Consider the following 25507-nt stretch of genomic DNA (forward strand, 5'->3'; position numbering starts at 1 on the left):
CTTTTGAACTGTGGTGTTGAAGAAGACTCTTGCGAGTCCCTTGGACTGCAACAAGATCCAACCAGTCCATCCTAAAGGAGATCAGTCCTGGGTGTTCATTGGAAGGACTGATGCCACAGCTGAAACTCCAATACTGTGGCCATCTCATGCGAAGAGTTGACTCATTGGAAAAGACTTTGATGCTGGGAGGGATTGGGGGCAGGAGAAGGGGACGACAGAGGATGAGATGGCTGGATGGCATCGCCGACTTGATGGACACGAGTGAACTCCGGGAGTTGGTGATGGACAGGGAGGCCTGGCGTGCTGCGATTCATGGGGTTGCAAAGAGTCGAACATGACTGAACCCAACTGAACAGAGAGCAATACTATCAGAATTTACAGTTTTTCCTAGTTTCAATCTTTTGCTTGAAAGACTTGCAAAGCTAATAAATGATTATGTTTTGATTATGTTTATGATTTAAAGTGGCTAAAAAGGAAATCAGCCCAAAGCATCAAATTCTTGGTATTTTTTTCATTGCAACTAGATTTAGTCCTTTTTTTTTTTTTGATCTCCAAAGAAAGTTAATCTTGAAACTTAACCTTCTAATAGCTGACAACCAAACCGTAAGAACAAAAGAGAGCATGGTGGCACAGTGAAAAACAAGTCAAAACACAGTCTTGTGTCTAGTGCTGGTTCAGCCTCTGGCCACCATGAGCCTCGTCTATAGGTCGGGGGCTTTAATGCTGTCTCTGGTCACACGATCTTGGGAAGGGGCAGAGTGTAACTATTCCTATACATGTTCTGTTGAGGATCTAGACTACGTAATAACAGTACAGAAGACTATTCATTGGAATCAGATTTTTTTTTTTAACATGTACTTACACGTAGTGTAGTGACTGTAGTAGGATCTCTATACCTTCCATCTTCCTCTTTCAAGTTATACCCTTCCGGTCTTTTGTCCCTTTCACTGATTTTCCATAACTTTATTGTTTTATCTGGGGAAAAATAAAGAAAGTCTTAAAAAATGAGAGATTAACCTCGACAGAAGAAAAATACTTTAAATATATTTAAACATGCGATTCCATATCTCACCCAAAAGGATCCCAGGAATAAAATCCCTGATCTGACTTAATAAAACACAAACTTTCTACTACCAGGTGAATGAAAACATCTGTACATATAAAAATAGCACAGAAAATTTAAAAAATCTATGTTAATGGCACTCATTAAATATCACTTAATATTAAAATCAGGTCACAGCCAGGTCCTTATCCTTCAAAATGGATGACCCAGAGAGATGATATGGAGAGGGTGGTGGGAGGGGGGTTCAGGGTTGGGAACTCATGTACACCTGTGGTGGATTCATGTCAATGTATGGCAAAACCAATACTGTATTGTAAAGTAAAAAAATAAAACTAAAAAAAAATATAGCTAGAGGAGGTGGGGGAAACTGTGTGTGTGTGTGTGTTTCTGTGTGTGTGTGTCCATCCCCTGGAGGAGGGCATGGCAATCCACTCCAGTATTCTTGCCTGCAGAATCCCCAAGGACAGAGCAGCCTGGTGGGCTACAGTCCATGGGGTCACAGAGTTGGACACAACTAAGTGACTCAGCACACACTTAGTCATATGTCTATATATGCATAATGCTTAATATTTTAACTTTTACATGAAAAACCAAAGTCGGTTAAAATGGCTAGCCTAAGGGTTAGCTGCTCCATCATGTCTAATCTTTGCCACCCCATGGACTGTATAGCCCACCAGGCTCAGTTTTTCCTAGTTCATGGAATTCTCCAGGCAAGAATACTGGAGTGGGTATCCATTCCTTTTTCCAGGCTATCTTTCTGACACAAGGATGGAATCTGGGTCTTCTGCACTGCAGGCAAATTCTCTACCATATGAGCCACCAGGGACTATTTAGAGTAAAGTTACATTTGTGATTCAATTCAAGTAAGTACAAGGCCCTGAAAATAGTTTACCAATTAAAAGCACATGTCCCCAAGTCCTTCAAGACAAAATTATTCAGTATCAAGGATATATAAAATAGTGTTTTTTACAATAAACTTTACCTCTGAAGTAAGTCTAGAGTTACAGAAAATTGCAAACAGCACTGAGTGTTTCCATATACTCTTTACCCAGTTTTTTCCTTATGTCAGCATCTTATGCAACCATGGTACATTTGTTAAAACTAAGAAATTAACATTCCACGTTACCATTCACTAGACTTCAGACTTTACTCTGATTTCATCAGGTTTTCCACTAATGGCTCCTTTCTGTTCCAGGATCCAAACACCACCGTATTTAGCTGTCACGTCACCTTAGTTTCTCTGCAACAATTTCTCAGACTGTCTTATTTTTCTTCATCCTGACAGTTCTGAGAAGCAGTGGCAAACTGTGTGGAATGTCCCTCCACTGGGCATGTCTGTTGTTCCCCTCATGATCAGATTGAGATCATGGGGTATCAGGAAAAGCCCAGAATGAAGTAAATGTATACACAGTGCTGACATGATTTTTCCACCGGTGATCACTTGGTTAGGAAAGAAACTGCCAGGTTTCTCCACTGCACACTTACTGTCTCCCCCTTTGGAAATGAGGCATTAAATCCATCCATGTCTAATAGGACAAGTTACAGTCCGGGCAGGGAGGAGTATCCATCCACATGTTATTTGGAATTCTCTGTAACCAGCACCTTTCTCCCCACTTATTTACTCAATCAACCACTTACATCACGATGGAATCAAGCACACTTATTTAACTCTATGTGCCCAAGTGGCCCAGTATAAAGAATCCACTTGCCAACACAGGAGATGCAGGTTCAATCCCTGCGTTGGAAAGATCCCCTGGAGCAGGAAATGGCAACCCAATCCAGTATTCTTGCCTGGAGACTCCCACTGACAGAGGAGGCTAGTGGGCTACATCCCATGGGGTTGCAAAGAGTCAGACACAACTGAGCATGCATGCCCATTATAAGCTTAAAACTGGACTTATAAAATGCCACATCTTAATGGCCCTTCATATGCAAATGAATATACCAGAATCTGAAAAGCAGTGTATAGAGTACTTTGTAGTGCTCCATCATATAGAGACACAGGAGGAACTGCTCTGGCCTGGCCACCCCTCTGCCCAGTGGAGAAGAGCACGCTAAGCACCACTGTGGGTGCCCCAGCAGAGATGACATGTACACAGAGAACAACTGCCAACTTTACTAGCTTGCAGCTAACTATTTCATCTGAACCCTATGTAACTGGAGTTTTCAGGTATACTGCAGTTAAGTTATATGTGTTTTCTACGTGCCATTTGGTTAACATATATTTACATAATATAGGTGAAGAATTACAAATTTCAGAGTCTTTAACCTGTCCCCAAATCTATCATATAAATGAGCCATGCCTGAATTCTACATTTTGGGAGAAATTATCATCTGAAGATTATAAGGATGAACCCCTCCAACACCATCACACACACATTCCCATGATTTCTTATGGCCTGCTCAAATTTGTCATCCTTATTAAAGATCCAGATAAAGAAATCACAATAAACTTAACAAACATTTCAAATAAGATGTAACTGGTTTGTGGTTCCTGGTAGTGTTATAGAAAAAAAAAAAAAGAAAAGAAAAAGAAAAAAACTGGGCAAACAGATTTTTGGAAAAAATTAAACTTCAGAACGAAAAATTTTAAGTGATAAAATCTGTGACTTAAGAGAGTGCTAAAAACTTTTAATGGCATAAACAAAAGACCGAGAAGTACTACACAATATCAGTGCAGTGCCTGTGAATAGGCAGGTTGGGAATTTTTTAAAAAAATCTAAATTCTTATACGCTCTACAGTATTTAAAAAAAATTTTTTTTTTTGGCTGTGCTGCAGGGCTTGTAGGTTTGTTGCTTTCTTTCTTTTTTTAAATATTTATTTATGGCTACACTGGGTCTTTGTTACTGTGAACAGCTTTCTCTAGTTGCAGCAAGAGGTTAGGGGGGTAGGGGGAGAGGCCTACTCTCTAGTTGCAGTGTGCAGGCTTCTCATTACGGTGGTCTCTCTTGCTGTGGAGCACGGGCTCTAGGGTGCTTTAGCAGCTGCAGCCCATGGGCTCTAGAGCAGAAGCTCAGTAGTTGGGGCACATGGGCTCAATCGTTCCACAGCATGTGGGATCGTCCTGGACCAGAGACTGAACTTGTGTCTCCTGCATTGGCAGGCAGATTCTTTACCACTGAGCCACCAGAAAAGCCCAGCAGTTACTTTTACCTGGAATTTTAGCCCTGTAGTTGGAGGCACATGAGAATAATCAAACTCCAAAAAACTGCACACAAGACTATGTGAATATACTCATTTTCTGTGAAGAGGGTTATTAGATTCCTCAGAGAGAACTGTTATAGTCAAAAAGTTAAGAACCACTGCTCTACAGTGTTCCCCAAAATTGTGAATACTGATATCTAAAGTGTTTCAGAAGTTCAGAGTCCCGGTGTTCCCCTCACCACAGAGGGTTAGAACAGGGTAAACCAATGCTACCAAGTTTCCTTTGTGGATGTGTGGCTTTTACATACAATCCAAAAAGCTTCTTATCACAGTTATCCAAGTCTATGCCCCAACCAGTAATGCTGAAGAAGCTGAAGTTGAACGGTTCTATGAAGACCTACAAGACCTTTTATAACTAACACCCAAAAGAGATGTCCTTTTCATTATAGGGGACTGGAATGCAAAAGTAGGAAGTCAAGAAACACCTGGAGTAACAAGCAAATTTGGCCTTGGAATATGGAATGAAGCAGGGCAAAGACTAATAGAATTTTGCCAAGAAAATGCACTGGTCATAGCAAACACCCTCTTCCAACAACACAAGAGAAGACTCTACACATGGACATCACCATATGGTCAACACTGAAATCAGATTGATTATATTCTATGCAGCCAAAGATGGAGAAGCTCTATACAGTCAACAAAAACAAGACCAGGAGCTGACTGTGGCTCAGACCATGAACTCCTTATTGCCAAATTCAGACTTAAATTGAAGAAAGTAGGGAAAACAGCTAGACCATTCAGGTATGACCTAAATCAAATCCCTTATGATTATACAGTGGAAGTGAGAAATCGATTTAAGGGACTAGATCTGATAGAGTGCCTGATGAACTATGGAATGAGGTTCGTGACACTGTACAGGAGACAGGGATCAAGACCATCCCCATGGAAAAGAAATGCAAAAAAGCAAAATGGCTGTCTGGGGAGGCCTTACAAATAGCTGTGAAAAGAAGAGAGGCGAAAAGCAAAGGAGAAAAGGAAAGATATAAGCATCTGAGTGCAGAGTTCCAAAGAATAGCAAGAAGAGATAAGAAAGCCTTCTTCAGCGATCAATGCAAAGAAATAGAGGAAAACAACAGAATTGGGAAAGACTAGAGATCTCTTCAAGAAAATCAGAGATACCAAGGGAACATTTCATGCAAAGATGGGCTCAATAAAGGACAAAATGGTCTGGACCTAACAGAAACAGAAGATATTAAGAAGAGGTGGCAAGAATACACGGAAGAACTGTATAAAAAAAGATCTTCATGACCCAGATAATCATGATGATGTGATCATTAATCTAGAGCCAGACATCTTGGAAAGTGAAGTCAAGTGGGCCTTAGAAAGCATCACTACGAACACAGCCTAGTGGAGGTGATCGAATTCCAGTTGAGCTGTTTCAAATCCTGAAAGACGATGCTGTGAAAGTGCTGCACTCAATATGCCAGCAAATTTGGAAAACTCAGCAGTGGCCACAGGACTGGAAAAGGTCAGTTTTCATTCCAATTCCAAAGAAAGGCAATGCCAAAGAATGCTCAAACTACCACACAATTGCACTCATCTCACGTGCTAGTCAAGTCATGCTCAAAATTCTCCAAGCCAGGCTTTAGCAATACGTGAACCGTGAACTCCCTGATGTTCAAGCTGGTTTTAGAAAAGGCAGAGGAACCAGAGATCAAATTGCCAACATCCTTTGGATCATGGAAAAAGCAAGAGAGTTCCAGAAAAACATCTATTTCTGCTTTATTGACTATGCCAAAGCCTTTGACTGTGTGGATCACAATAAACTGTGGAAAATTCTGAAAGAGATGGGAATACTAGACCACCTAACCTGCCTCTTGAGAAATCTGTATGCAGGTCAGGAAGCAACAGTTAGAACTGGACATGGAACAACAGACTGGTTCCAAATAGGAAAAGGAGTTCGTCAAGGCTGTATACTGTCACCCTGCTTATTTAACTTATATGCAGAGTACATCATGAGAAATGCTGGACTGGAAGAAGCACAAGCTGGAATCAAGATTGCCGGGAGAAATATCAATAACCTCAGATATGCAGATGACACCACCCTTATGGCACAAAGTGAAGAGGAGCTAAAAAGCCTCTTGATGAAAGTGAAAGAGGAGAGTGAAAAAGTTGGCTTAAAGCTCAACATTCAGAAAACCAAGATCATGGCATCCGGTCCCATCACTTCATGGGAAACAGATGGGGAAACAGTGGAAACAGTGTCAGACTTGATTTTGGGGGGCTCCAAAATCACTGTAGATGGTGATTGCAGCCATGAAATTAAAAGACGCTTACTCCTTGGAAGAAAAGTTATGACCAACCCAGATAGTATATTCAAAAGCAGGACATTACTTTGCCGACTAAGGTCTGTCTAGTCAAGGCTATGGTTTTTCCTGTGGCCATGTATGGATGTGAGAGCTGGACTGTGAAGAAGGCTGAGCACCGAAGAATTGATGCGTTTGAACTGTGGTGTTGGAGAAGACTCCTGACAGTCCCTTGGACTGCAGGGAGATCCAACCAGTCCATTCTGAAGGAGATCAACCCTGAGATTTCTTTGGAAGGAATGATGCTAAAGCTGAAACTCCAAGAGTTTCATCTCTTGGCCATCTCATGAGAAGAGTTGACTCACTGGAAAAGACTCTGATGCTGGGAAGGACTGGGGGCAGGAGGAGAAGGGGACGACAGAGGATGAGGTGGTTGGATGGCATCACAGACTCGATGGACATGAGTCTGAGTGATGGTGATGGACAGGGAGGCCTGGCGTGCTGCGATTCATGGGGTCACAAAGAGTCGGACACAAATGAGCGACTGAACTGAACTGAATAAGCTGTTAAGACAACCTATTCACAAGTAAACTTTTATTAGTCATATATTCAAAGACCCATGGTCAACAGATTTTAGAGCTGGATGTTTTTGCAACACACAGAAACTGAAGAGAATTCAGAGAAAGGCAAAGGCGGTTAAAGAGAAAGAGAATAAAGTCACTTGAAGAAACATTAAATGAATAGTTATAAGAGGACTATGAAATTATTTAAGTAAAAACAATCTGGGAAATACCTGAATAGTGACGATCACAGAAAGCCAATGCAAAGATGAAGATTAATTCTGATTACTCAAAGTTGGAATGTTTGGTCCTATTATCCATCAGTCTCCCCAGTAGTTTTCTAACTTTTCTGTGAGTATAAAGACCCATTACATTATGAAGAGAGAAAGTACAGGTATTATGCTGTCAGATACTGCTCAGATTTAATAGAATTTGACATTTTTCCATATTTGCCTTCTCTCTTTTCAAAGAATAAAGCTTTTCAGATGCAGCTCAAGTCCTACTCCTCTCATCCCTTTTCCTATTCTCAGCACCCCCAGATACTGTGGTTTGTAAAATTTGCATACTTGTTACATTCTTCCACATTGGATTCTACTTTCAGCACAAAAAATTATAGCTACCATCCCAAAAGTTGTGTTTTACTTAGTATCCATTAACAACAACAACAACAACAAAAACCCAAACAGGTACAATGCATTGTTATTGCCCTTAAAAATAAGCTGGATTACTAATCAACAATTTTTCAAATTTACATAATCCTATTTGGGGAACACTGTTTGTTCTGTCTACACAAAAACAGCATTTAGATTCACATAACCCCTGACCCAACCCTTGGAATTTCCAGTGGTTTCTCCTTCCACTGAGCTCCTGTCGAGTGTCTAGAAAGGCTGGGCTGACTGTATGATGCCTTATTTATTTCAAATCACAAAGGAAACCTGCATGGACAACACGCAGAGATACAAATGAAAACTGAGAGATGAAATGGGGTTTGCTTTCAAATAATACTGAGAAGGCAGGGTAAGAAGTACCAGCGAAACACAACTGGTGATGAACTGAGAACTGCTGAAGCTGGGTGTCTGGTATATGGGACTTCATTATGCTACTTCAGCTTGTATTTAAAAAATTCCCCTCTATAAAAAATAAAACAATTTAGCCTGTAAGAAGTGAACTGCCAAAATTACTATGAGCAAACACACTTCCTAGGACATTTAATTCCAAAGTAGAAACTGCCTAAATTGTATAACACCTACTGCATGCAAGCTTAGTCACTTCAGTCGTGTCCGACTCTCTGTGACCCTATGGACCATGGTCTGCCAGGCTCCTCTGTCCACGGGATTCTCCAGGCAAGAATACTGGAGTGGGTTGCCATTCCTTCTCCACAATAATACATATCTGATGTCAAAGAGCAGTACCTGAAGTGCTGTTTGAAAGAACTTAGTTAACTGTACAAATAAAAACTGAACCAAGATTAGAAACCAACGTACAACATGAGTGAACACATAGCCTCCATTTATAAGTTTGTAAATTACAAGCTTTAAATCATTATTTTTATGTATTTTCCTTTTAATAAGGAGAGGAAAATGCAGTTCATGTTATCAGCCTGTGGTATCATTCTGTGGAATGCATTTCCAAGAATCTGACACAGTGGGTGAGAAGGCCTAAGGTGATGAAGCCAGCACTTAATGTTTTCTACTGTGTCAACCAAAGTCACCTGAGTTTAGATTCTGCAAGTGCTAAAGAATGGTGAGTTCTAGGTGCTAGTATCTGATTTTACTAATACCAAGGGGATGAGAAAATGGAAGTCTTCCCCAATTCTTGCTCCAACATCAAAAAGCTTTTAATTTAAATTTTTATAGACTGGCTACCCAGAACACCTGGAAGTACTCCTCAACTATGCTAATGACTCTCTAGACCCAAATCCGCAGGGTTAAGCCAAGTCACAACTCAGGTGGAAGTAAGAAGAACAAAAAGAAATGACCCACTTCTTAACCTGTCATAAAGGACTTTAAATTCTGATAGAATCATTATATAATTCTAACCTTCATTTAGTAACTCTTCCTACAGAAACACGAGAGTATGGCAATGAGGCAACCCCAGTTTGTATCCTTCTTGAATGAGGATCAAGTAAGACGAGAGCTCTTCTAGAGAGTGTCCTAGAGTGGGGACTGTCCTTTGACAGTATTTTGCATTTACAGTATGAAATACTCTTTGGAGAGTTAGGCACACTTAAAAATGAAGAGGGAAGGAAATGAACACCCATCGTGTGTACTCCCCGCAACCAGATGGTAATGCAAATCTACCACCCTGAGTGCGCAGACGAGGAGACCCAAGCAGGGTCAGCAACCTGCCCAAGGCTCCTAAGCTAAGAAGGAGCAGGAACAGGATCTGACCCAAAGCAGATGTAAACCTCATTCTTTTTACTACAAACAATGTGTGCACTAAAGAACAAGGACATCTAAGGAGCTCTTTCAGAGAATTTAAAAACTGAAAGAAAATTAAAAAGACAAAAAAAGACAAGAAACCCACAGGATATGTGTACATAGTGGGTATATGAGAAGAAAAAATGTACACTTACCATTGGTAGACAATAAAAACTGAGCAGCATTTTTCTGGGGTAACCACCTAATTTTGTTGATCTTTTCTTCTATTTCTAAACTTTTCAAGTAGTCAAACTCTGGTTCATGGCTCTGAAAGGTGCTGTAAACATTATATTCTCCTCTGCTATGAGACTGGATTTTGTTCTAAAATGGAAACAAAAATATTTGGACCAGTTGAGAAATATTTCAAATTAATCAAACATTTAATCAATTCTAACAGACCCTGTATCATCTTATATACAGTTCTATTGTTTTTTATATTTAAAGCTTCCAAGGAATCGATAGAAAAGCTAGATAAACCCTTTACTTAATTAGGCTCAATTTATTAGGAAAAGTGGTATTAAAATATGTATCATTTTGATTGCTACTTTACCATTATATATGATATACTTAATAGAGAACTACTGAGCATACATAAGTTTCATCCAAAAAGTAAAGACTAAATAAGAAAAACTCATCAGAAACAGCAGAAAGAAGGGTGAGGCACACCTTCTTTCTCTGCCTTTCTCATGCCTGCCTTTAGGTCATTTCACTGCTGGAAAGCTCCTGAAGAGAAAAGCCCTCATAAGTGCAATGGTACATTTGACCCCAACCTCCCCCACTCAAGACCACATTTACAGGGCTGTATTACTCACTGAGACTGCATCCAACACTACCCAAAAATGCTAACCCTCCTTAAATTATCTTTCTTAATTATGAGCCTAGCATACACCAGTGATTTATTTCATTTAGTATCAGTGCGAGTGAATATAACTGAAGCTATTGGATAGAGACTACTTGTGAACTTCTTCAATTAACACTAATACCTTAGCAAAAATGAAAATTGTAATCACTTCTAGAGTTTCACTTATTAATCCATCATCACACAATCAAAAACATTTCCACCAAAAACATTAAATGTCTAGTTCAAAGAACCAATGGAAAATTCATTTAAAAGAAAGGTAGTATTTATAATCAACTATTTTAACTAAATATGAATTAACAAATGAAATGTTTAGGATGACGTGATACTAAGAATAGCCTGTTGGTCATTATTATTACTCTTTTAAAAAGAAAATCTTATTGAATCATTATCTCACAAGCACAGGCCTTTAGGTTGTTTTTTCCAGTAGTTTGATTATCTGGATTGATCATTCATGGTCACAGTTGTATCTGGATTAATTATTATTGAGTGCGTTCACCAATACTGAGAATGCAGAACACGTAACAGAACATGATGCACACTGGGGATGTGGAAAGGGTAAAATTCAAACTGAGACTCTTGGTCTCATTATAATACTCTTACACCAAATCTAATAACCCAACCCATTTAATAGCTATGTACCAATATCTCTTTAGAAGAAATTCCATATATCTTCCACTGAAAATTACTTACTCGGTCTCAAAACATTTGTCCTATTATTCTCCAAGAAAGTTACAATAAACAGCAATTCAATTTTTAATATGAATGCTATTTTTAATGTAAGCAAAAGACTATAGTACTATGTACACTGGGTCCCAGAGGTATACAGAGATTTAATAACACAGAATCTCAGCCTTCAGATAACTTGTGTATAAGAAGCTTTAGTCAAGAGTAGAAACTGAAGTCCATATAATTCAGGTAGGCCTGAATTAGGGCAAAAGTGCAACTGCTGGGCCAGAATGGCCTTTCCACTGAGTAGTTTTCGGTTTATTGGTTATTCATATATTCAGTATAATAAAAACAAACCCTGACCCTTACTACACCCACCTTAAGCCACTCATATAAATTGATTCCAAGTGAATTATCAGGAATATAACTGTAAATGCTTCTAGTACAACACTATCCAAGAGAGCTTTCTGCAACAATGGAAACAGTCCTTACCTGCGCTGTCCAATATGGTAGCCACCAGTCATATGTGGTTGTTGAATACCACTGTAGCCACTGTGACTAAGGAAGTGAAGTTTACATTTAACTAATTAAATTCTAAATAGCCACATGGAGCTAGTAACTACCATACTGCAAAGCACATATCTGAACAATAATAGGAATATATTATCTTCCTGGACCTTGGAGTAGAGAAGTATTTCTTTTACAGGAAAGAAAAAGCAGTAAGTCTAGAGAAAAACTTATATAGATAAACGGAATTATATTAATTACCTCTACTTACCAAAAGATATCATTCAGAAAAATAAAAAGGTAAAACATGGAATGGGAGATACTTCCAACAAATACAAGTGACAAAGGGTTAATACTCAAAAGGTGCTAAGCCTACACATCAGTGAGAAAAACGACAGACAATCTAGCAGAAATAAGTGCAAGAAATTTTAGTAGGTACTTCACAAAAGATGATATCCAGTGGCCAATAAACCCATAAAAAGACGCTGAACCTCAGTATTAATCAAGAAAGTACAAATTAAAACTATAACAAGACACCCTCATAATCTCAAAATGCTTAAATTATAAAATTATGGACAAAGCACTGGCAAAGATGTGGAAGAGCCAGAATTTTCATACATTGTTATAAAATTACGGACAAAGCATTGGCAAAGATATTGAAGAGCCAGAATTCTCATACATTATATGAGAATAGAATGGGCAGAACCACTTTTTACTATTGTTGTTCAGTCACTCAGTCGTGTCCAGCTCTTTGCAACCCCATGGACTGCAGCACACCAGGCTTCCCTTTTTACTATGCTGTCTTTTTTTTTTTACTATGTTGTCTTAAACTTTTTATTCTTTATAGCCGCAAACTGAACCAACCAAAACATCCGCATCTGTAACAGAATGGCTAGATTGTGGTACAGTAATACAGAAGACCACAATACAGTAATGAAAGTGAGCAAATTATTACATCAACAAAAACTGGGCAGAAAGGCCAGACACAGAATACTTACTGTAGATTCCATTTATAAAAAGTTCTAAAACTACAAGCCAAAACTAGACTTATAAGGAGGAAAGAGAAAGGAGTGGCTTGGAAAGGGAATGAGGAGGGTTGATGGAAGTGGGGAAGTTCTAGCTCCTGACTGAGATATCTGCTGCGTGATAATCCACTAGTGTTTTGTGCATTTTTCTGTGTATATTTCAACAGAGTTTTTCCAAAAAAAACTAGCATACAAATTGTGTAGCCACTTTGAAAATACCATGGGGGTTCCTCAAAAATATAAGTAATAGGGACTTCCTTGGCATTGCATAGGTTAAGACTATGCCTCCACTCTAAGGGCCACGGGTTAGATCCCTGGTTGGGAACTAAGATCCCATATGCCACATCGAGGGAAAAAAAAAAAAAAATTCTCGATGATCTGGCAATCTGGGTATAAATCCAAAAGAAGCGAAAAAGGAATCTCAAAAGATTACTCACAATAGCTAAGAGGCAGAAATAACCTAAATGTTCACTGATGGATAATGAATAAAGAAAATGTGGTGGGCGGTATGTGCACACACATATAAATTATTCAGCCTTAAAACAAAATGAACTCCTATCATAGGCTACAACATGGATGAACCTTAACGACATTATGCTAAAAAAAAATAAAGCCAGTCATTAACGATAAACACTGCACAACTGCCCTTCTATATACGGATTATCTAAAAAAATAAAGCCAGTCATTAACGATAAACACTGCACAACTGCCCTTCTATATACGGATTATCTAAAAAAATAAAGCCAGTCATTAACGATAAACACTGCACAACTGCCCTTCATATACGGATTATCCAAGGCAGTCAACCTCACAGAAACAGTAAGTAGCATGCTGACAGCCAGGGACTGGAGGAGGGTCGATGGCAAGAAGCTGCTGTTCAGGGGGTACAGAGTTCCAGTTATACTGGGGGGTTTGCTGCACAGTAATGTGCACGTGGTTGGCAAAACCCTGCTGTACACATGGAAACTGCTGCGAAGTTGAATGTTATATTTTGCCACAAATAAATATAGTTCAGTACACAAAAACAAAATGAGAATTACAAAAACACAAACAGTTACCTATGAAGTGGGAGGTGAATGGCAGCACATCACGCAAATAGAAGTTAATGTGTGCACTATTGCACACCTATGTGTATGTTTACTTAAATAAAGGGCCTGGCCATGATCTCTAGTGGTAGTGTCATGAACTCAAGTATGCCCCTGAGAGTCAACCAACCAAAATAGAAAACAGCAGTAAAATCCAATGGTTTTAGAGCCAAACAAACATTTGGAAAGAGAATTAGAACTTCATTTCTTACACAAAAATAAATTTCAGAGGGAAAAATTAAATGTTTAAAAAGTACATAAAAGAACCTAAGAGAAATTACAGTAGTGAATTTCAATATAATTCTCAAGTGAAAAGGAGCTTCTAAATATAAAAATGAAAGCAAAGAACAGAGAAAGGTTGACTTCTGACAAGGTAAGAAGAAAAATATTTAAAAGTTAAGGAAAAAAAAAAGCATACTAGGGAGAAAAGTGCATCATAAGACAAGGTTACTACCTTTCATGTGTAAAAAATATTACTATCTTTTCAAGTCCTTAAAAATAATTAGTAAAAATATTAACACTCTACCCCTTGAGAGATGAAAAGGTCAACAGTTGGTAGCTTACCTAAAAAATGGTCAGCAAATACGTAACTAGTCATCATTAGTACACAAAATTAAAGAATAATGTTTTGCCTTTAAACCGAAGAATTTAAAAAATGATAATGATCATTGCTTTAAAGATGAGAATATGGACAAAAATTATACACTACAGGGAGAAGTATAAATTTACACAGCTTTTCTGGAGAATAATCTGTCAATACTTATCAAAAGCCTTAAAAGATGTACGCAACAATTCCACTTCAAAGTATAACCTAATGAAAAACAATGTATGCAAAGATGTATTAACATAGGGGTTATGGGTGCCAAGTTTCTGCACAGTGGGAAGTCCAGGTATAACTGGTACTTGGTCCTCTATACTGTGGATTCAACCAACCATGGAAATGTGTAGGTTACAGTTAATACAGTTGATCCCTGAACAGTGCAGAACTGCTTTTACGTGTGTATTTTTAATAGTAAATACAACTGTACTATGTATCAGGGGATGCAGAGGGCTGACCATAAATTATATAGGGATTAACTCCATGTTGTTCAAAGGGTTAACTGTAATGCTTTAAAATGTTATAAAATCTAAAAAGGTTAAAGTGCTATGATTCAGACTGTATCGGTTCAGTTCAGTCGCTCAGTCGTGTCCGACTCTTTGTGACCCCATGAATCGCAGCATGCCAGGCCTCCCTGTCCATCACCAACTCCCGGAGTTCACTCAAACTCATGTCCATCGAGTCAGTGATGCCATCCAGCCATCTCATCCTCTGTCATCCCGTTTTCTTCCTGCCCCCAATCCCTCCCAGCATCAGGGTCTTTTCCAATGAATCAACTCTTCACATGAGGTGGCCAAAGTATTGGAGTTTCAGCTTTAGCATCAGTCCTTCCAATGAACACCCAGGACTGATCTCCTTTAGGAAGGACTGGTTGGATCTCCTTGCAGTCCAAGGGACTCTCAAGAGTCTTCTCCAACACCACAGTTCAAAAGCATCAATTCTTCGGCGCTCAGCTTTCTTCACAGTCCAACTCTCACATCCATACACGACCACTGGAAAAACCATAGCCTTGACCAGACGGACATTTGTTGGCAAAGTAATGTTTCTGCTTTTTAATATGCTATCTAGGTTGGTCATAACTTTTCTTCCAAGGAGTCAGCATCTTTTAATTTCATGGCTGCAGTCACCATCTGCAGTGATTTTGGAGCCCCCCAAAATCAAGTCTGACATTGTTTCCACTGTTTCCCCATCTATTTCCCATGAAGTGATGGGACCAACTACCCAGAATAATTTAGTTCTAAACCATGACACAGAATAAGAGCAAGGCATAGAGCAATTTTAATTACTGGGAATATTAAGAGGTAAACTGAAACTAGGAATCTGGAGAACAGACAGCTGAACAAGAGAGGTGCTTGGACGAGTTAATGGATATGTAATGAGGACTAGAGAGAGCCCAGGCTTCCAAACTCCAACTTTTCTGTCACTAAACTTCTACAGAGAAGACATCATTCCTTAATGGCTATTATTAAAAAGTCTGAGGTCCAAGTCTTTTCTCATTACTATAAATGAAACTGATTTTCTTGATTTATAAGATTCATTACTTAGAGGAGTTAAGACTTGTTTTTCATTGTGGATATTCATCCCAATTTATACCAGATTAGCTTTTCATTTTTTAACCCATTTGACTAGCTGTGCGATCTTAGAAAAGGCATTTAACTTAGGTCTCAATTCACTTATAAATTTGTAATAAATTGAGATGTAGTAAGTAAGCATAACATCTCCATTACTTCACTGTGAGAATTAATAAGATTTAGGGAGCTTGGCAGATAGTGTGGCACATCAACTGTTGTTGCTAAACCCAGGTCAGAAAGGGGAATGCAATGGGCAGGGAATCGGGAGGAACAGCCAAGGTTCTAGAGTAAGAGTTCACTTCTTTGTTAACTGTACGACTTCTGACCAGTAATCTGTCTGAGCTCCTCCGTTTCTTTACTGGTAAAAGCAAATTGCATTGCCAGGAGTTGCAAATCTAGGTCCCACATACTACTCAACTCCCAAGAATGCTACCCTGTCACCCTAAAACAACAGGTTCTGTCCCTTCACTTTAATAAACAATACACTAAACCAAGCCCTTTGTATATATGATATTAAATTCTATTAAACAATATCACGCAGTTGAGTCTCATTCTAGTCTTTCCAAATAATTTAGAAAGGGAATACAAACATATAAACAATACTATCCACCTTTTGAGATAAGCATGCTAAAGGTTTCTTCTAAACCATGCTACTGAAGTGAAAGTAGCTCAGTCATGTCCGACTCTCTGCGACCCCATGGACAGTCCATGGAATTCTCCAGGCCAGAATACTGGAGTGGGTAGCCTTTCCCTTCTCCAGGGGAATCTTCCCAACCCAGGGAAGACTCGGGATCGAACCCAAGTCTCCCACATTGCAGGCAGATTCTTTACCAGCTGAGCCACCAGGGAAGCCTAAACCGTGTTAAGTTTTAGGAATGCTACATTAAGAACAGAAAAGTGAGAAAGAAATCCTAGTAAGTAACCAGCAGTGGTAGAAAACAGAAAACAAAGGCTGCATAACAATCCAGAAAAATCAGTAAGAACAACCTTTCTGTTCACCTTTCTCCTTAACTGTCTCTTAAAAATATTAACCCTCCCCAACATTTTAGCTTATACGTATCAAAAAGCCTTAGAGAAACCAGAAGGTCTGAGCAATCCAAAGCCAACAGGAAACCAGTTACTTCAACAAGTGCTGACCATCTCCTGTGAGCACCCATAGAAATAAAGATTCCTTAAAAAGTATGGAACACCATAGTCTGACAGCTGCCTGGGCTCTCCCTCCACATTACCATCATCAGAAAGAATACTGCCCCATCAACTTTGATGTCAAAAGCTATTATTTAAGCTGTTACAAAAGTAACTGCAGTTTTGTACCTGTTGAACTTTGCAGTTTTGATATTGGAATCAATTCAGTTCAGTCCCTCAATCATGTCAGACTCTTTGCAACCCCATGGACTGCAGCACACCAGGCTTCCCTGTCCATCACCAACTCCTGGAGCCTACTCAAACTCATGTCCATCGAGCCGGTGATGCCATCCAACCATCTCAGCCTCTGTCGTCCCCTTCTCCTCCTACTTTCAATCTTTCCCAGCATCAGGGTGTTTTCCAATGAGTCTGTTCTTCGCATCAGGTGGCCAGAGTACTAGAGTTTCAGCTTCAGCATCAGTCCTTCCAATGAATATTTAGGACTGATTTCCTTTAGGATTGACCGGTTTGATCTCCCTGCAGTCCAAGGGACTCTCAAGAGTCTTCTCAACACCACAGTTCAAAAGCATCAGTTCTTTGGCACTCAGCTTTCTTTATGGTCCAACGCTCACAATCATACACGACTACTGGAAAAACCATAGCTTTACCTAGACGAACCTTTGTCGGCAAAATACTGTCTCTGCTTTTTAATATGGTGCTAGGTTTGTCATAGCTTTTCTTACAAGGAGCAAGCACCTTTTAATTTCATGGCTGCAGTCACCATCTGTGATGCTTTTGGAGCCCCCCCAAAATAAAGTCTGTCACTGTTTCCATTGTTTCCCCATCCATTTGCCATGAAGTGATGAGACCAGATGCCATGATCTTTTCTTGAATGTTGAGTTTTAAGCCAGCTTTTTCACTCTCCTCTTTCACTTTCATCAAGAGGCTCTTTAGTTCTTCTTCGCTTTCTGCCATAAGGGTGGTGTCATCTGCATATCTGAGGTTATTGATATTTCTCTTGGCAATCTTGATTCCAGCTTGTGCTTCTTCCAGTCCAGCATTTCTTTTTTTTTTTTTCTTTTTTTTTTTAATTTTTAGTTTTTTATTTTTTAAATTTTAAAATCTTTAATTCTTACATGCATTCCCAAACATGAACCCCCCTCCCACCTCCCTCCCCAGAACATCTTTCTGGGTCATCCCCATGCACCAGCCCCAAGCATGCTGCATCCTGCGTAAGACATAGACTGGCGATTAAATTCACATGATAGTATACATGTTAGAATGTCATTCTCCCAAATCATCCCACCCTCTCCCTCTCCCTCTGAGTCCAAAAGTCCGTTATACACATCTGTGTCTCTTTCCCTGTCTTGCATACAGGGTCGTCATTGCCATCTTCCTAAATTCCATATATATGTGTTAGTATACTGTATTGGTGTTTTTCTTTCTGGCTTACTTCACTCTGTATAATCGGCTCCAGTTTCATCCATCTCATCAGAACTGATTCAAATGAATTCTTTTTAACGGCTGAGTAATACTCCATTGTGTATATGTACCACAGCTTTCTTATCCATTCATCTGCTGATGGACATCTAGGTTGTCCAGTCCAGCATTTCAAATGCTGTATACTGTATATAAGTTAAACAGGGTGACAATATACAGCCTTGATGTACTCCTTTTCTGATCTGGAACCAGTCCATTGTTCTGTATCCAGTTCTAAATGATGCTTCCTAACCTGCATAAGGTTTCTCAAGAGGCAGGTCAGGTGGTCTGGTATTTCCATCTCTTTCAGCATTTTCCAGTTTGTTGTGATCTACAGAGTCAAAGGCTTTGGCATAATCAATAAAGCAGAAGTAGATGTTTTTCTGTAACTCTCTTGTTTTTTCTGTGATCCAATGGATGTTAGCAATTTGATCTCTGGTTCCTCTGCCTTTTCTAAATCCAGCATGAACATCTAGAAGTTCTTGGTGCATGTACTGTTGAAGCCTGACTTGGAGAATTTTGAGCACTACTTTGCTAGCATGCAAGACGAGTGCAATTGTGTAGTACCTTGAACATTCTTTGGCATTGCCTTTCTTTGGGATACATCCGTAAATAAATGTGGTTATGTTATATACCATTTTAATATGCATTTCCTGCTATATGTTTTTTTCTGCTAATGACTTATTACTAGGTGTTTATATTTAGACTATGGAAATGACGTCAGACAAAAAGCAAATTCGAGCTACTTTTTTGAGTTAAAAATGGGTCATAAAGAATTGGAGACAACTCGCAGCATCAACAACACATCTGGCCTAGGAACTACTAACGAATGTACAGTACAGTGGTGGTTCAAGAAGTTCTGCAAACGAGACGAGAGCCTTGAGATGAAGAGCACAGTGGCTGGCCATGGGAAGTTGACAATAACCAATTAATTGAGAGTCATCATCAAAGCTGATCCTCCTACAACTACATGAGAAGTTGTAGAAGAACTCACTTAACATGGACCATTCTATGGCCACTCAGCATTTGAAGCAAATTGGAAAGTTGAAAAAGCCTGATAAGTGGGTACCTTAATGAGCTGACCAAAAATAGTTGTTTTGAAGTGTTGTCTTCTCTTATTCTGCACAACAACGAACCACTTCTCAATCGGATTGTGACATGCGACAAAAAGGGGATTGTATTTATGAAAACTGGCAGTGGTCGGACCAAGCAGACCCTCCAAAGCACTTCCCGAAGCCAAACTTGCACCAAAAAAAGGTAATGGTCACTGGTGGTCTACTGTTGGTCTGATCCACTACAGCTTTCTGAATCCCGGTGAAATGATTACACCTGAGAAGTATGCTCAGCAAACCAGTGAGATGCACCAAAAACTGCAACCCTTGCAGCTAGCATTGATCAACAGAAAGGGCCCAATTCTTCTCCACAACACAAGGCTTCAAAAGTTTAACAAACTGGGCTACAAAATTTTGCCTCATCTGCCACATTCACCTGATCCCTTGCCAGCCAACCAACCACTTCTTTAAGCAACTCAACAACTTTTTGCAGGGAAACTGCTTCCACAACCAGCAGGAGGCAGAAAATGCTTTCCAAGAGTTCGTCAAATCCTGAAGTGTGGACTTTTATACTACAGGAATAAACATTCTTATTTGGCAAAAATGTGTTGACTGTAGTGGTTCCTATTTTGATTAATGAATACGTGTATGACCCTCGTCATGATTTAAAATTTTGTATCAACCTAACACACACAAGCTGTGAAAATCAGCAAGATGGGTGCCTTATTTCAGGACACACTACACAGAACACTGGGTGAAATTCGAAAGTCTGGACTCTGACTGTGTGATGCCTCCTGGAAACTCGATCTACCCTGTGCCTCAATTTCCCTACATGCTCCGCTTCTACTTCAGAGATTCTGTCAAACAGAAAATCATTCAAACATGTTAGTTTAAAACACACACACACACACACACAGAACAGTAGAACATGCTACAGAATCACCAGGCTGAAATACACTTGAACCAAATGAAAATTTTGTAAATGAGCACCCGGTTTCTTCGCCTGGGGAATAGATGGACAGGAAGCAAAGTGTGCCCGACAAGATGACAGGAAGGGGACCTGCCACACCTTAAGAGTAAAATGAGACAGAAAGGTGCGATACTGAGGTCAAAGTCTGATGTGCAAGGTTCACTGCTACTGTAGCATGACCTTCTCTTAATTAAGTAAGGACTATACAAGGAGTGAGTGGAAATACTTAAGTCTCCAGTCAAGAGAATTTTAGCAAGGAACCCTGCCACTGTAGACACAATAGTTCAAACATCACTGTATTTTGCAAAGAAAACTAGCAGGTTCTTAAAACCGCTCACTTGTTAAGTGCCAACATACCCTGGGATGTACATTTAACAGCAGTGGTGGTTAGAAGCAGCTACTGAAATTTAGGGATCCAAGTTCTAATCCCAGGCCATTGCTATTAAACTGAGCAATATAACTTTATATAAACTTTTGCTGAGATTTACCTAAACATTAGAGACTATCTCTAAGTTCACTTCCAATTTTCAAACTCTAACACTATTTTACAGACATTTAGCTATGAACTCATTAACAACATAAATTTCAAGAAGGAGAATAATAATCATCTTTTTTATCACTAAAAAATACACTGAGATTTACACTAAGTAATTCTCAAAAGACATACTACTAATCTGAGGTTCTAGATAATGGATTTCTGTCTTGAACACTTACATGCAGTTAAGAATGACAATTTATACTTTTAAACAACACAAAGCCCCCACTAAAAATGTAGGCTCAGAAACCCACAATGTAAAGCCCTTCAAGATGGAAACGCTTGGGAAGCAAATAAATTTAAATGTTTTTTTCCAAACACCTTTTGTTTTTAAAACAATATATAGAATGCCATTAATTTTCAGTAAAAAACCAAACCAAACCACAAAAAGGCAGAGAATGTCTACAGGAAATCCACTTCTAACTTCTAAAGAACAACTCACATTTTGGTGACTTAACATGAAAGGCACTGGAGTGCACCGAGAGGGGACATGCTGGAAGTTCTGGGTTCTGGTTGTGAGTTTGGGTAATCAAGTGATCTCTTAACAATCTGCTTTCTCATTTGGAAATAAAGGTAAACTATAATGATCTGTAAGGCTCTATTTCAACTCCAAGTTTTCCTAGATTGTTATGGTCAAGTTTTTAGCTGCCCCCACTTCCCACAAAAACATCCTTTGTCAAGAAAACCTTGAGTCTTATTTTCATATTTCCTTCCAACCAAAAAGAAAAATAATAAAAGGAGACATATTTAGTGCTTGTGCATCTTCTAATCAGACACTATTAATCATTTCTTTTAAAATTAAATTACCTACCTCACTGGGTGTTGTGAGGATTAATTCATTAGTGTTTGTAAAGCACTTTGAGATCCTCAGGTCAAAGGCGCTATAGAAGTGCAAAGTAGTAGTATTATTACTAGATTCTTGCTTATTTAAGGAATTTCACAATCCTTTAAAAGCTAACTCTGTGTTATGATTTAGACATCTGTTCATAAAGCCCTGCATTTTATCCACATTACTTTCAACTCTTTTTGAAGATAGTATAGACAGGGACAGAATGTTTGGAAGCAAATGATAAACTAGCTTTGATCTACAAATGGAGAGGGAGACTAAGGGAAAATCTAGTGTGACAAATATTGTTTAGTGTAAAATTTTAGTGAGAAATCTAGTCAATCAGATTTAGAAGTGTGCCTATGTTGTATACAAAACCAAATCAACCCTACTTTAATCACAGATTCTGCAATGAGAAATCCTTTCTTCAAAAAGAAAGGAAAACAATGTTCAAATCCACTTTAAAGAGTAACTAAGCTTATAAATTATGTACATTACATGTGTATACATGCAACTATCATTTAAAACCTTTATACTTAAACTGCAGTAATTGTATTAGTATAAACTGATATCAAAATAGTTGAGCAGCTTTTTCCTTTAAACCAGGCTCCCACCCCTAATTACACAAAGATGATTATACACTGAGAAGAGGTCAAAACAATTTTACTTTATGGAATTTTAGGAGAAAAAAAAATGAGGGCCAAGGCTATAAAATCAGTTAAAATCTTGTATAACACCCTTCTCACTCCTTTCTCTAACCAAATCCTTTCACAATTAAAACAACAGGCACATGTACACAGACACACAAAGCTAAGAGAACTAGAGCTACTTACACATTCAATATTCTGCTTGATATACAACAAATTTTTAAAGAAAAATTTGCCAACATCCTCTGATGAGATTCTCCAGCATAAGCTCCAGTCCCAAGAGCAAACTGATATTTAGATATCAAACTTTAAACACTTACCTCCTGCTCCTGCTGAAAGATGACAACTCTACCACCTTTATCTCCGGTTGCTAGTAACTCTCCAGAATGATTAAATTCTACTGTAGAAATTATATCTGCTGTATAATTGAAACAAACAAAAAAGACATTAGTTCTTCTCTCCCAACTCACGACAGAGTTTCTTAGTAACAACTCAGCATGTTTTCCTAATATATTCCAAGTCTATATATTAACCTGCCCTCAGAAATAAAGTAAATCTAAAGTTCTTTCATGAAATTTTGAGTCAAGAATATTTGGTTCACTCCCCCGACAAAACTCTTCCCAAAGTAAACCAATGACACTATTTTTTTTAAATAGGCACATAACAAATAAAAAATATCAGTGCTTTATTAATAATTCACTAAATTCATGAATATAAAGAAATCAACAATTCATGAAACATTCCATGATAGTACCATTAAACATTAATAATTATTGTGCTAATTTTTTCTTATATACTTCTGATAAGCTGATATACACAAACCCAAGGACTATAAAATTAAGACAGATATAACTAAAATGGGGAAAATCTTTTTTTTTTTTTAAGGAAAGCTTTATTATTTTTTTTCCAAAAAACTTCCTTTTATAAACAGTAGGTTGGTTTATCAACAAATCTCTATTTAAGGAATTGAATAAGGAACTGATTATACAGCTGGCAAAACCTCACGATTCCAACACATTCTGAGATGGTCTAATTCAGTGAAACGTCTGAATCAGTTTGAAGCATGTGGTTCTGTAGCTCTGATGCTCTTAATTACCTCTTTTTTTTTTTTAATTTCAGTTTATTTTACTTTACAATACTGTATTGGTTTTGCCATACATCAACATGAATCCGCCATGGGTGTACACGTGTTCCCAATCCTGAACCCACCTCCCAGCACCATCTCTCTGGGTCATCCCAGTGCACCAGCCCCGAGCATCCTGCATCCTGCATCAAACCTAGACTGGCAATTCATTTCTTATATGATATTATACATGTTTCAATGCCATTCTCCCAAATCATCCCACCCTCTCCCTCTCCCACAGAGTCCAAAAGACTGTGTCTCTTTTGCTGTCTCATATACAGGGTTATTATTACCATCTTTCTAAATTCCATATATATATGTTAGTACACTGTATTGGTGTTTTTCTTTCTGGCTTACTTCACTCTGTATAATTGGCTCCAGTTTCATCCACCTCATTAGAACTGAGAATACATTCAAATGTATTCTTTTTAATGGCTGAGTAATACTCCATTGTATATATGTACCACAGCTTTCTTATCCATTCATCTGCGGATGGACATCTAGGTTGCTTCCATGTCCTGGCTATTATAAACAGTGCTGCGATGAACACTGGGGTACACGTGTCTCTTTCAATTCTGGTTTCCTCAGTGTGTATGCCCAGCAGTGGGATTGCTGGGTCACAAGGCAGTTCTATTTCCAGTTTTTTAAGCAATCTCCACACTGTTCTCCGTAGTGGCTGTACTAGTTTGCATTCCCACCAACAGTGTAAGAGGGTTCCCTTTTCTCCACACCCTCTCCAGCATTTATTGCTTGTAGACTTGGATCGAAGCCATTCTGACTGGTGTGAAATGGTATCTCACTGTGGTTTTGATTTGCATTTCTCTGATAATGAGTGATGTTGAGCACCTTTTCATGTGTTAGCCATCTGTATGTCTTCTTTGGAGAAATGTCTGTTTAGTTCTTTGGCCCATTTTTTGATTGAGTTTTTTATTTTTCTGGAATTGAGCTGCAGGAGTTGCTTGTATATTTTTGAGATTAGTTGTTTGTCAGTTGCTTCAAGGGAAATTCTTTAAATGCAAAAATAATTTCAGATAGAACTTTAACAATCATAAATAAATAAATTCAAATTATGGCCTCAAACAAATGTTTGTAAATAGAACACACTTATACCAGCAATGCTTTGTGCTATGCACCTTCAAAATGCACAGCTCTTCTTGTGGCTCCCACACAGAGACACAGCAGGGGCTACTAGAATCAGTCATGTTACACTCAAAGTCAGTGCTAACTTCACAGTCAAGTTCAAATAAAATTATCAGGTTTTTTCCCTTGCTTTTTGACACCAGTCATTTTCCTAAAGAAAAAAATCTAAGTTACAGAATTGGGCTTTAAGACACAGCAATCACACTACACAATTCCCCACTGTTACAAGTTCTTCACTACTAAGCCTTACGCTAAATTAGGGAAGACCCCATCAGACGCACGCTACATAAAAAAGCAAACTCTTACTATGGGAGAAGGGTCCTTTTCTTGCCAACATTAGCTCACTGTAAGAATTTTTAAAGTGACTTTATATAATAATGGAGAAGGAAATGGCAACCCACTCCAGTATTCTTGCCTGGAAAATTCCGTGGATGGAGGATCTTGGTAGGCTACAGTCCATGGGGTCGCAAAGAGTCAGACACGACTGAGCAACTTCACATACAATAAAGAACACTATATGCTTTAGCTTTTAAAACTCACTGACCAATGTGGCACATCAGTACACTGACCAGCACTGCATTTCATCATTTTCATTTTAGTGATTGTTCCAAGTGGAGCTTGATTTTGCAAGGCTTTCTTTGCTTCCTTCATTGTCTAGGTCCAAGGCACTTTATCTTTTTGGAACTCTCTGAGAATCTACTCAAAGTTATACACACTCTCCCAAGGAACTGTACACATTTAAGTACACACAAAAATTTGCATGTAATTTCAAAAGGTCTGGACAGCACCCCATCTCCAGCTT

The 25507-nt window shown here is 38.7% G+C and overlaps 1 protein-coding gene across 4 annotated transcripts in view; it reads right to left on the reverse strand.

The window, feature by feature from the left end:
- PPP2R2A (protein phosphatase 2 regulatory subunit Balpha) overlaps nucleotides 1-25507 on the reverse strand; it is an 86642-nt gene that overhangs the window by 10411 nt on the left and 50724 nt on the right. Inside the window, exons 3-6 of one of the 4 annotated variants that reach the window (XM_069575957.1) lie at nucleotides 22763-22860; nucleotides 21781-21850; nucleotides 9650-9815; nucleotides 863-975 (exon numbers count right to left, since the gene is read on the reverse strand). Coding sequence is in view for 2 of the 4 variants with exons in the window: in XM_069575955.1 (XP_069432056.1) it covers nucleotides 863-975; nucleotides 9650-9815; nucleotides 22763-22860 (377 nt within the window). In the remaining 2 variants the exon portion in view is untranslated. The remainder of the gene's footprint in view (nucleotides 1-862; nucleotides 976-9649; nucleotides 9816-21780; nucleotides 21851-22762; nucleotides 22861-25507) is intronic. The other 3 variants (XM_069575958.1, XM_069575955.1, XM_069575956.1) reach the window with 3 other exon arrangements.

Source organism: Ovis canadensis, chromosome 2 (genome assembly GCF_042477335.2).
Source record: "Ovis canadensis isolate MfBH-ARS-UI-01 breed Bighorn chromosome 2, ARS-UI_OviCan_v2, whole genome shotgun sequence".
In the NCBI taxonomy this organism is placed as follows: domain Eukaryota; kingdom Metazoa; phylum Chordata; class Mammalia; order Artiodactyla; family Bovidae; genus Ovis; species Ovis canadensis.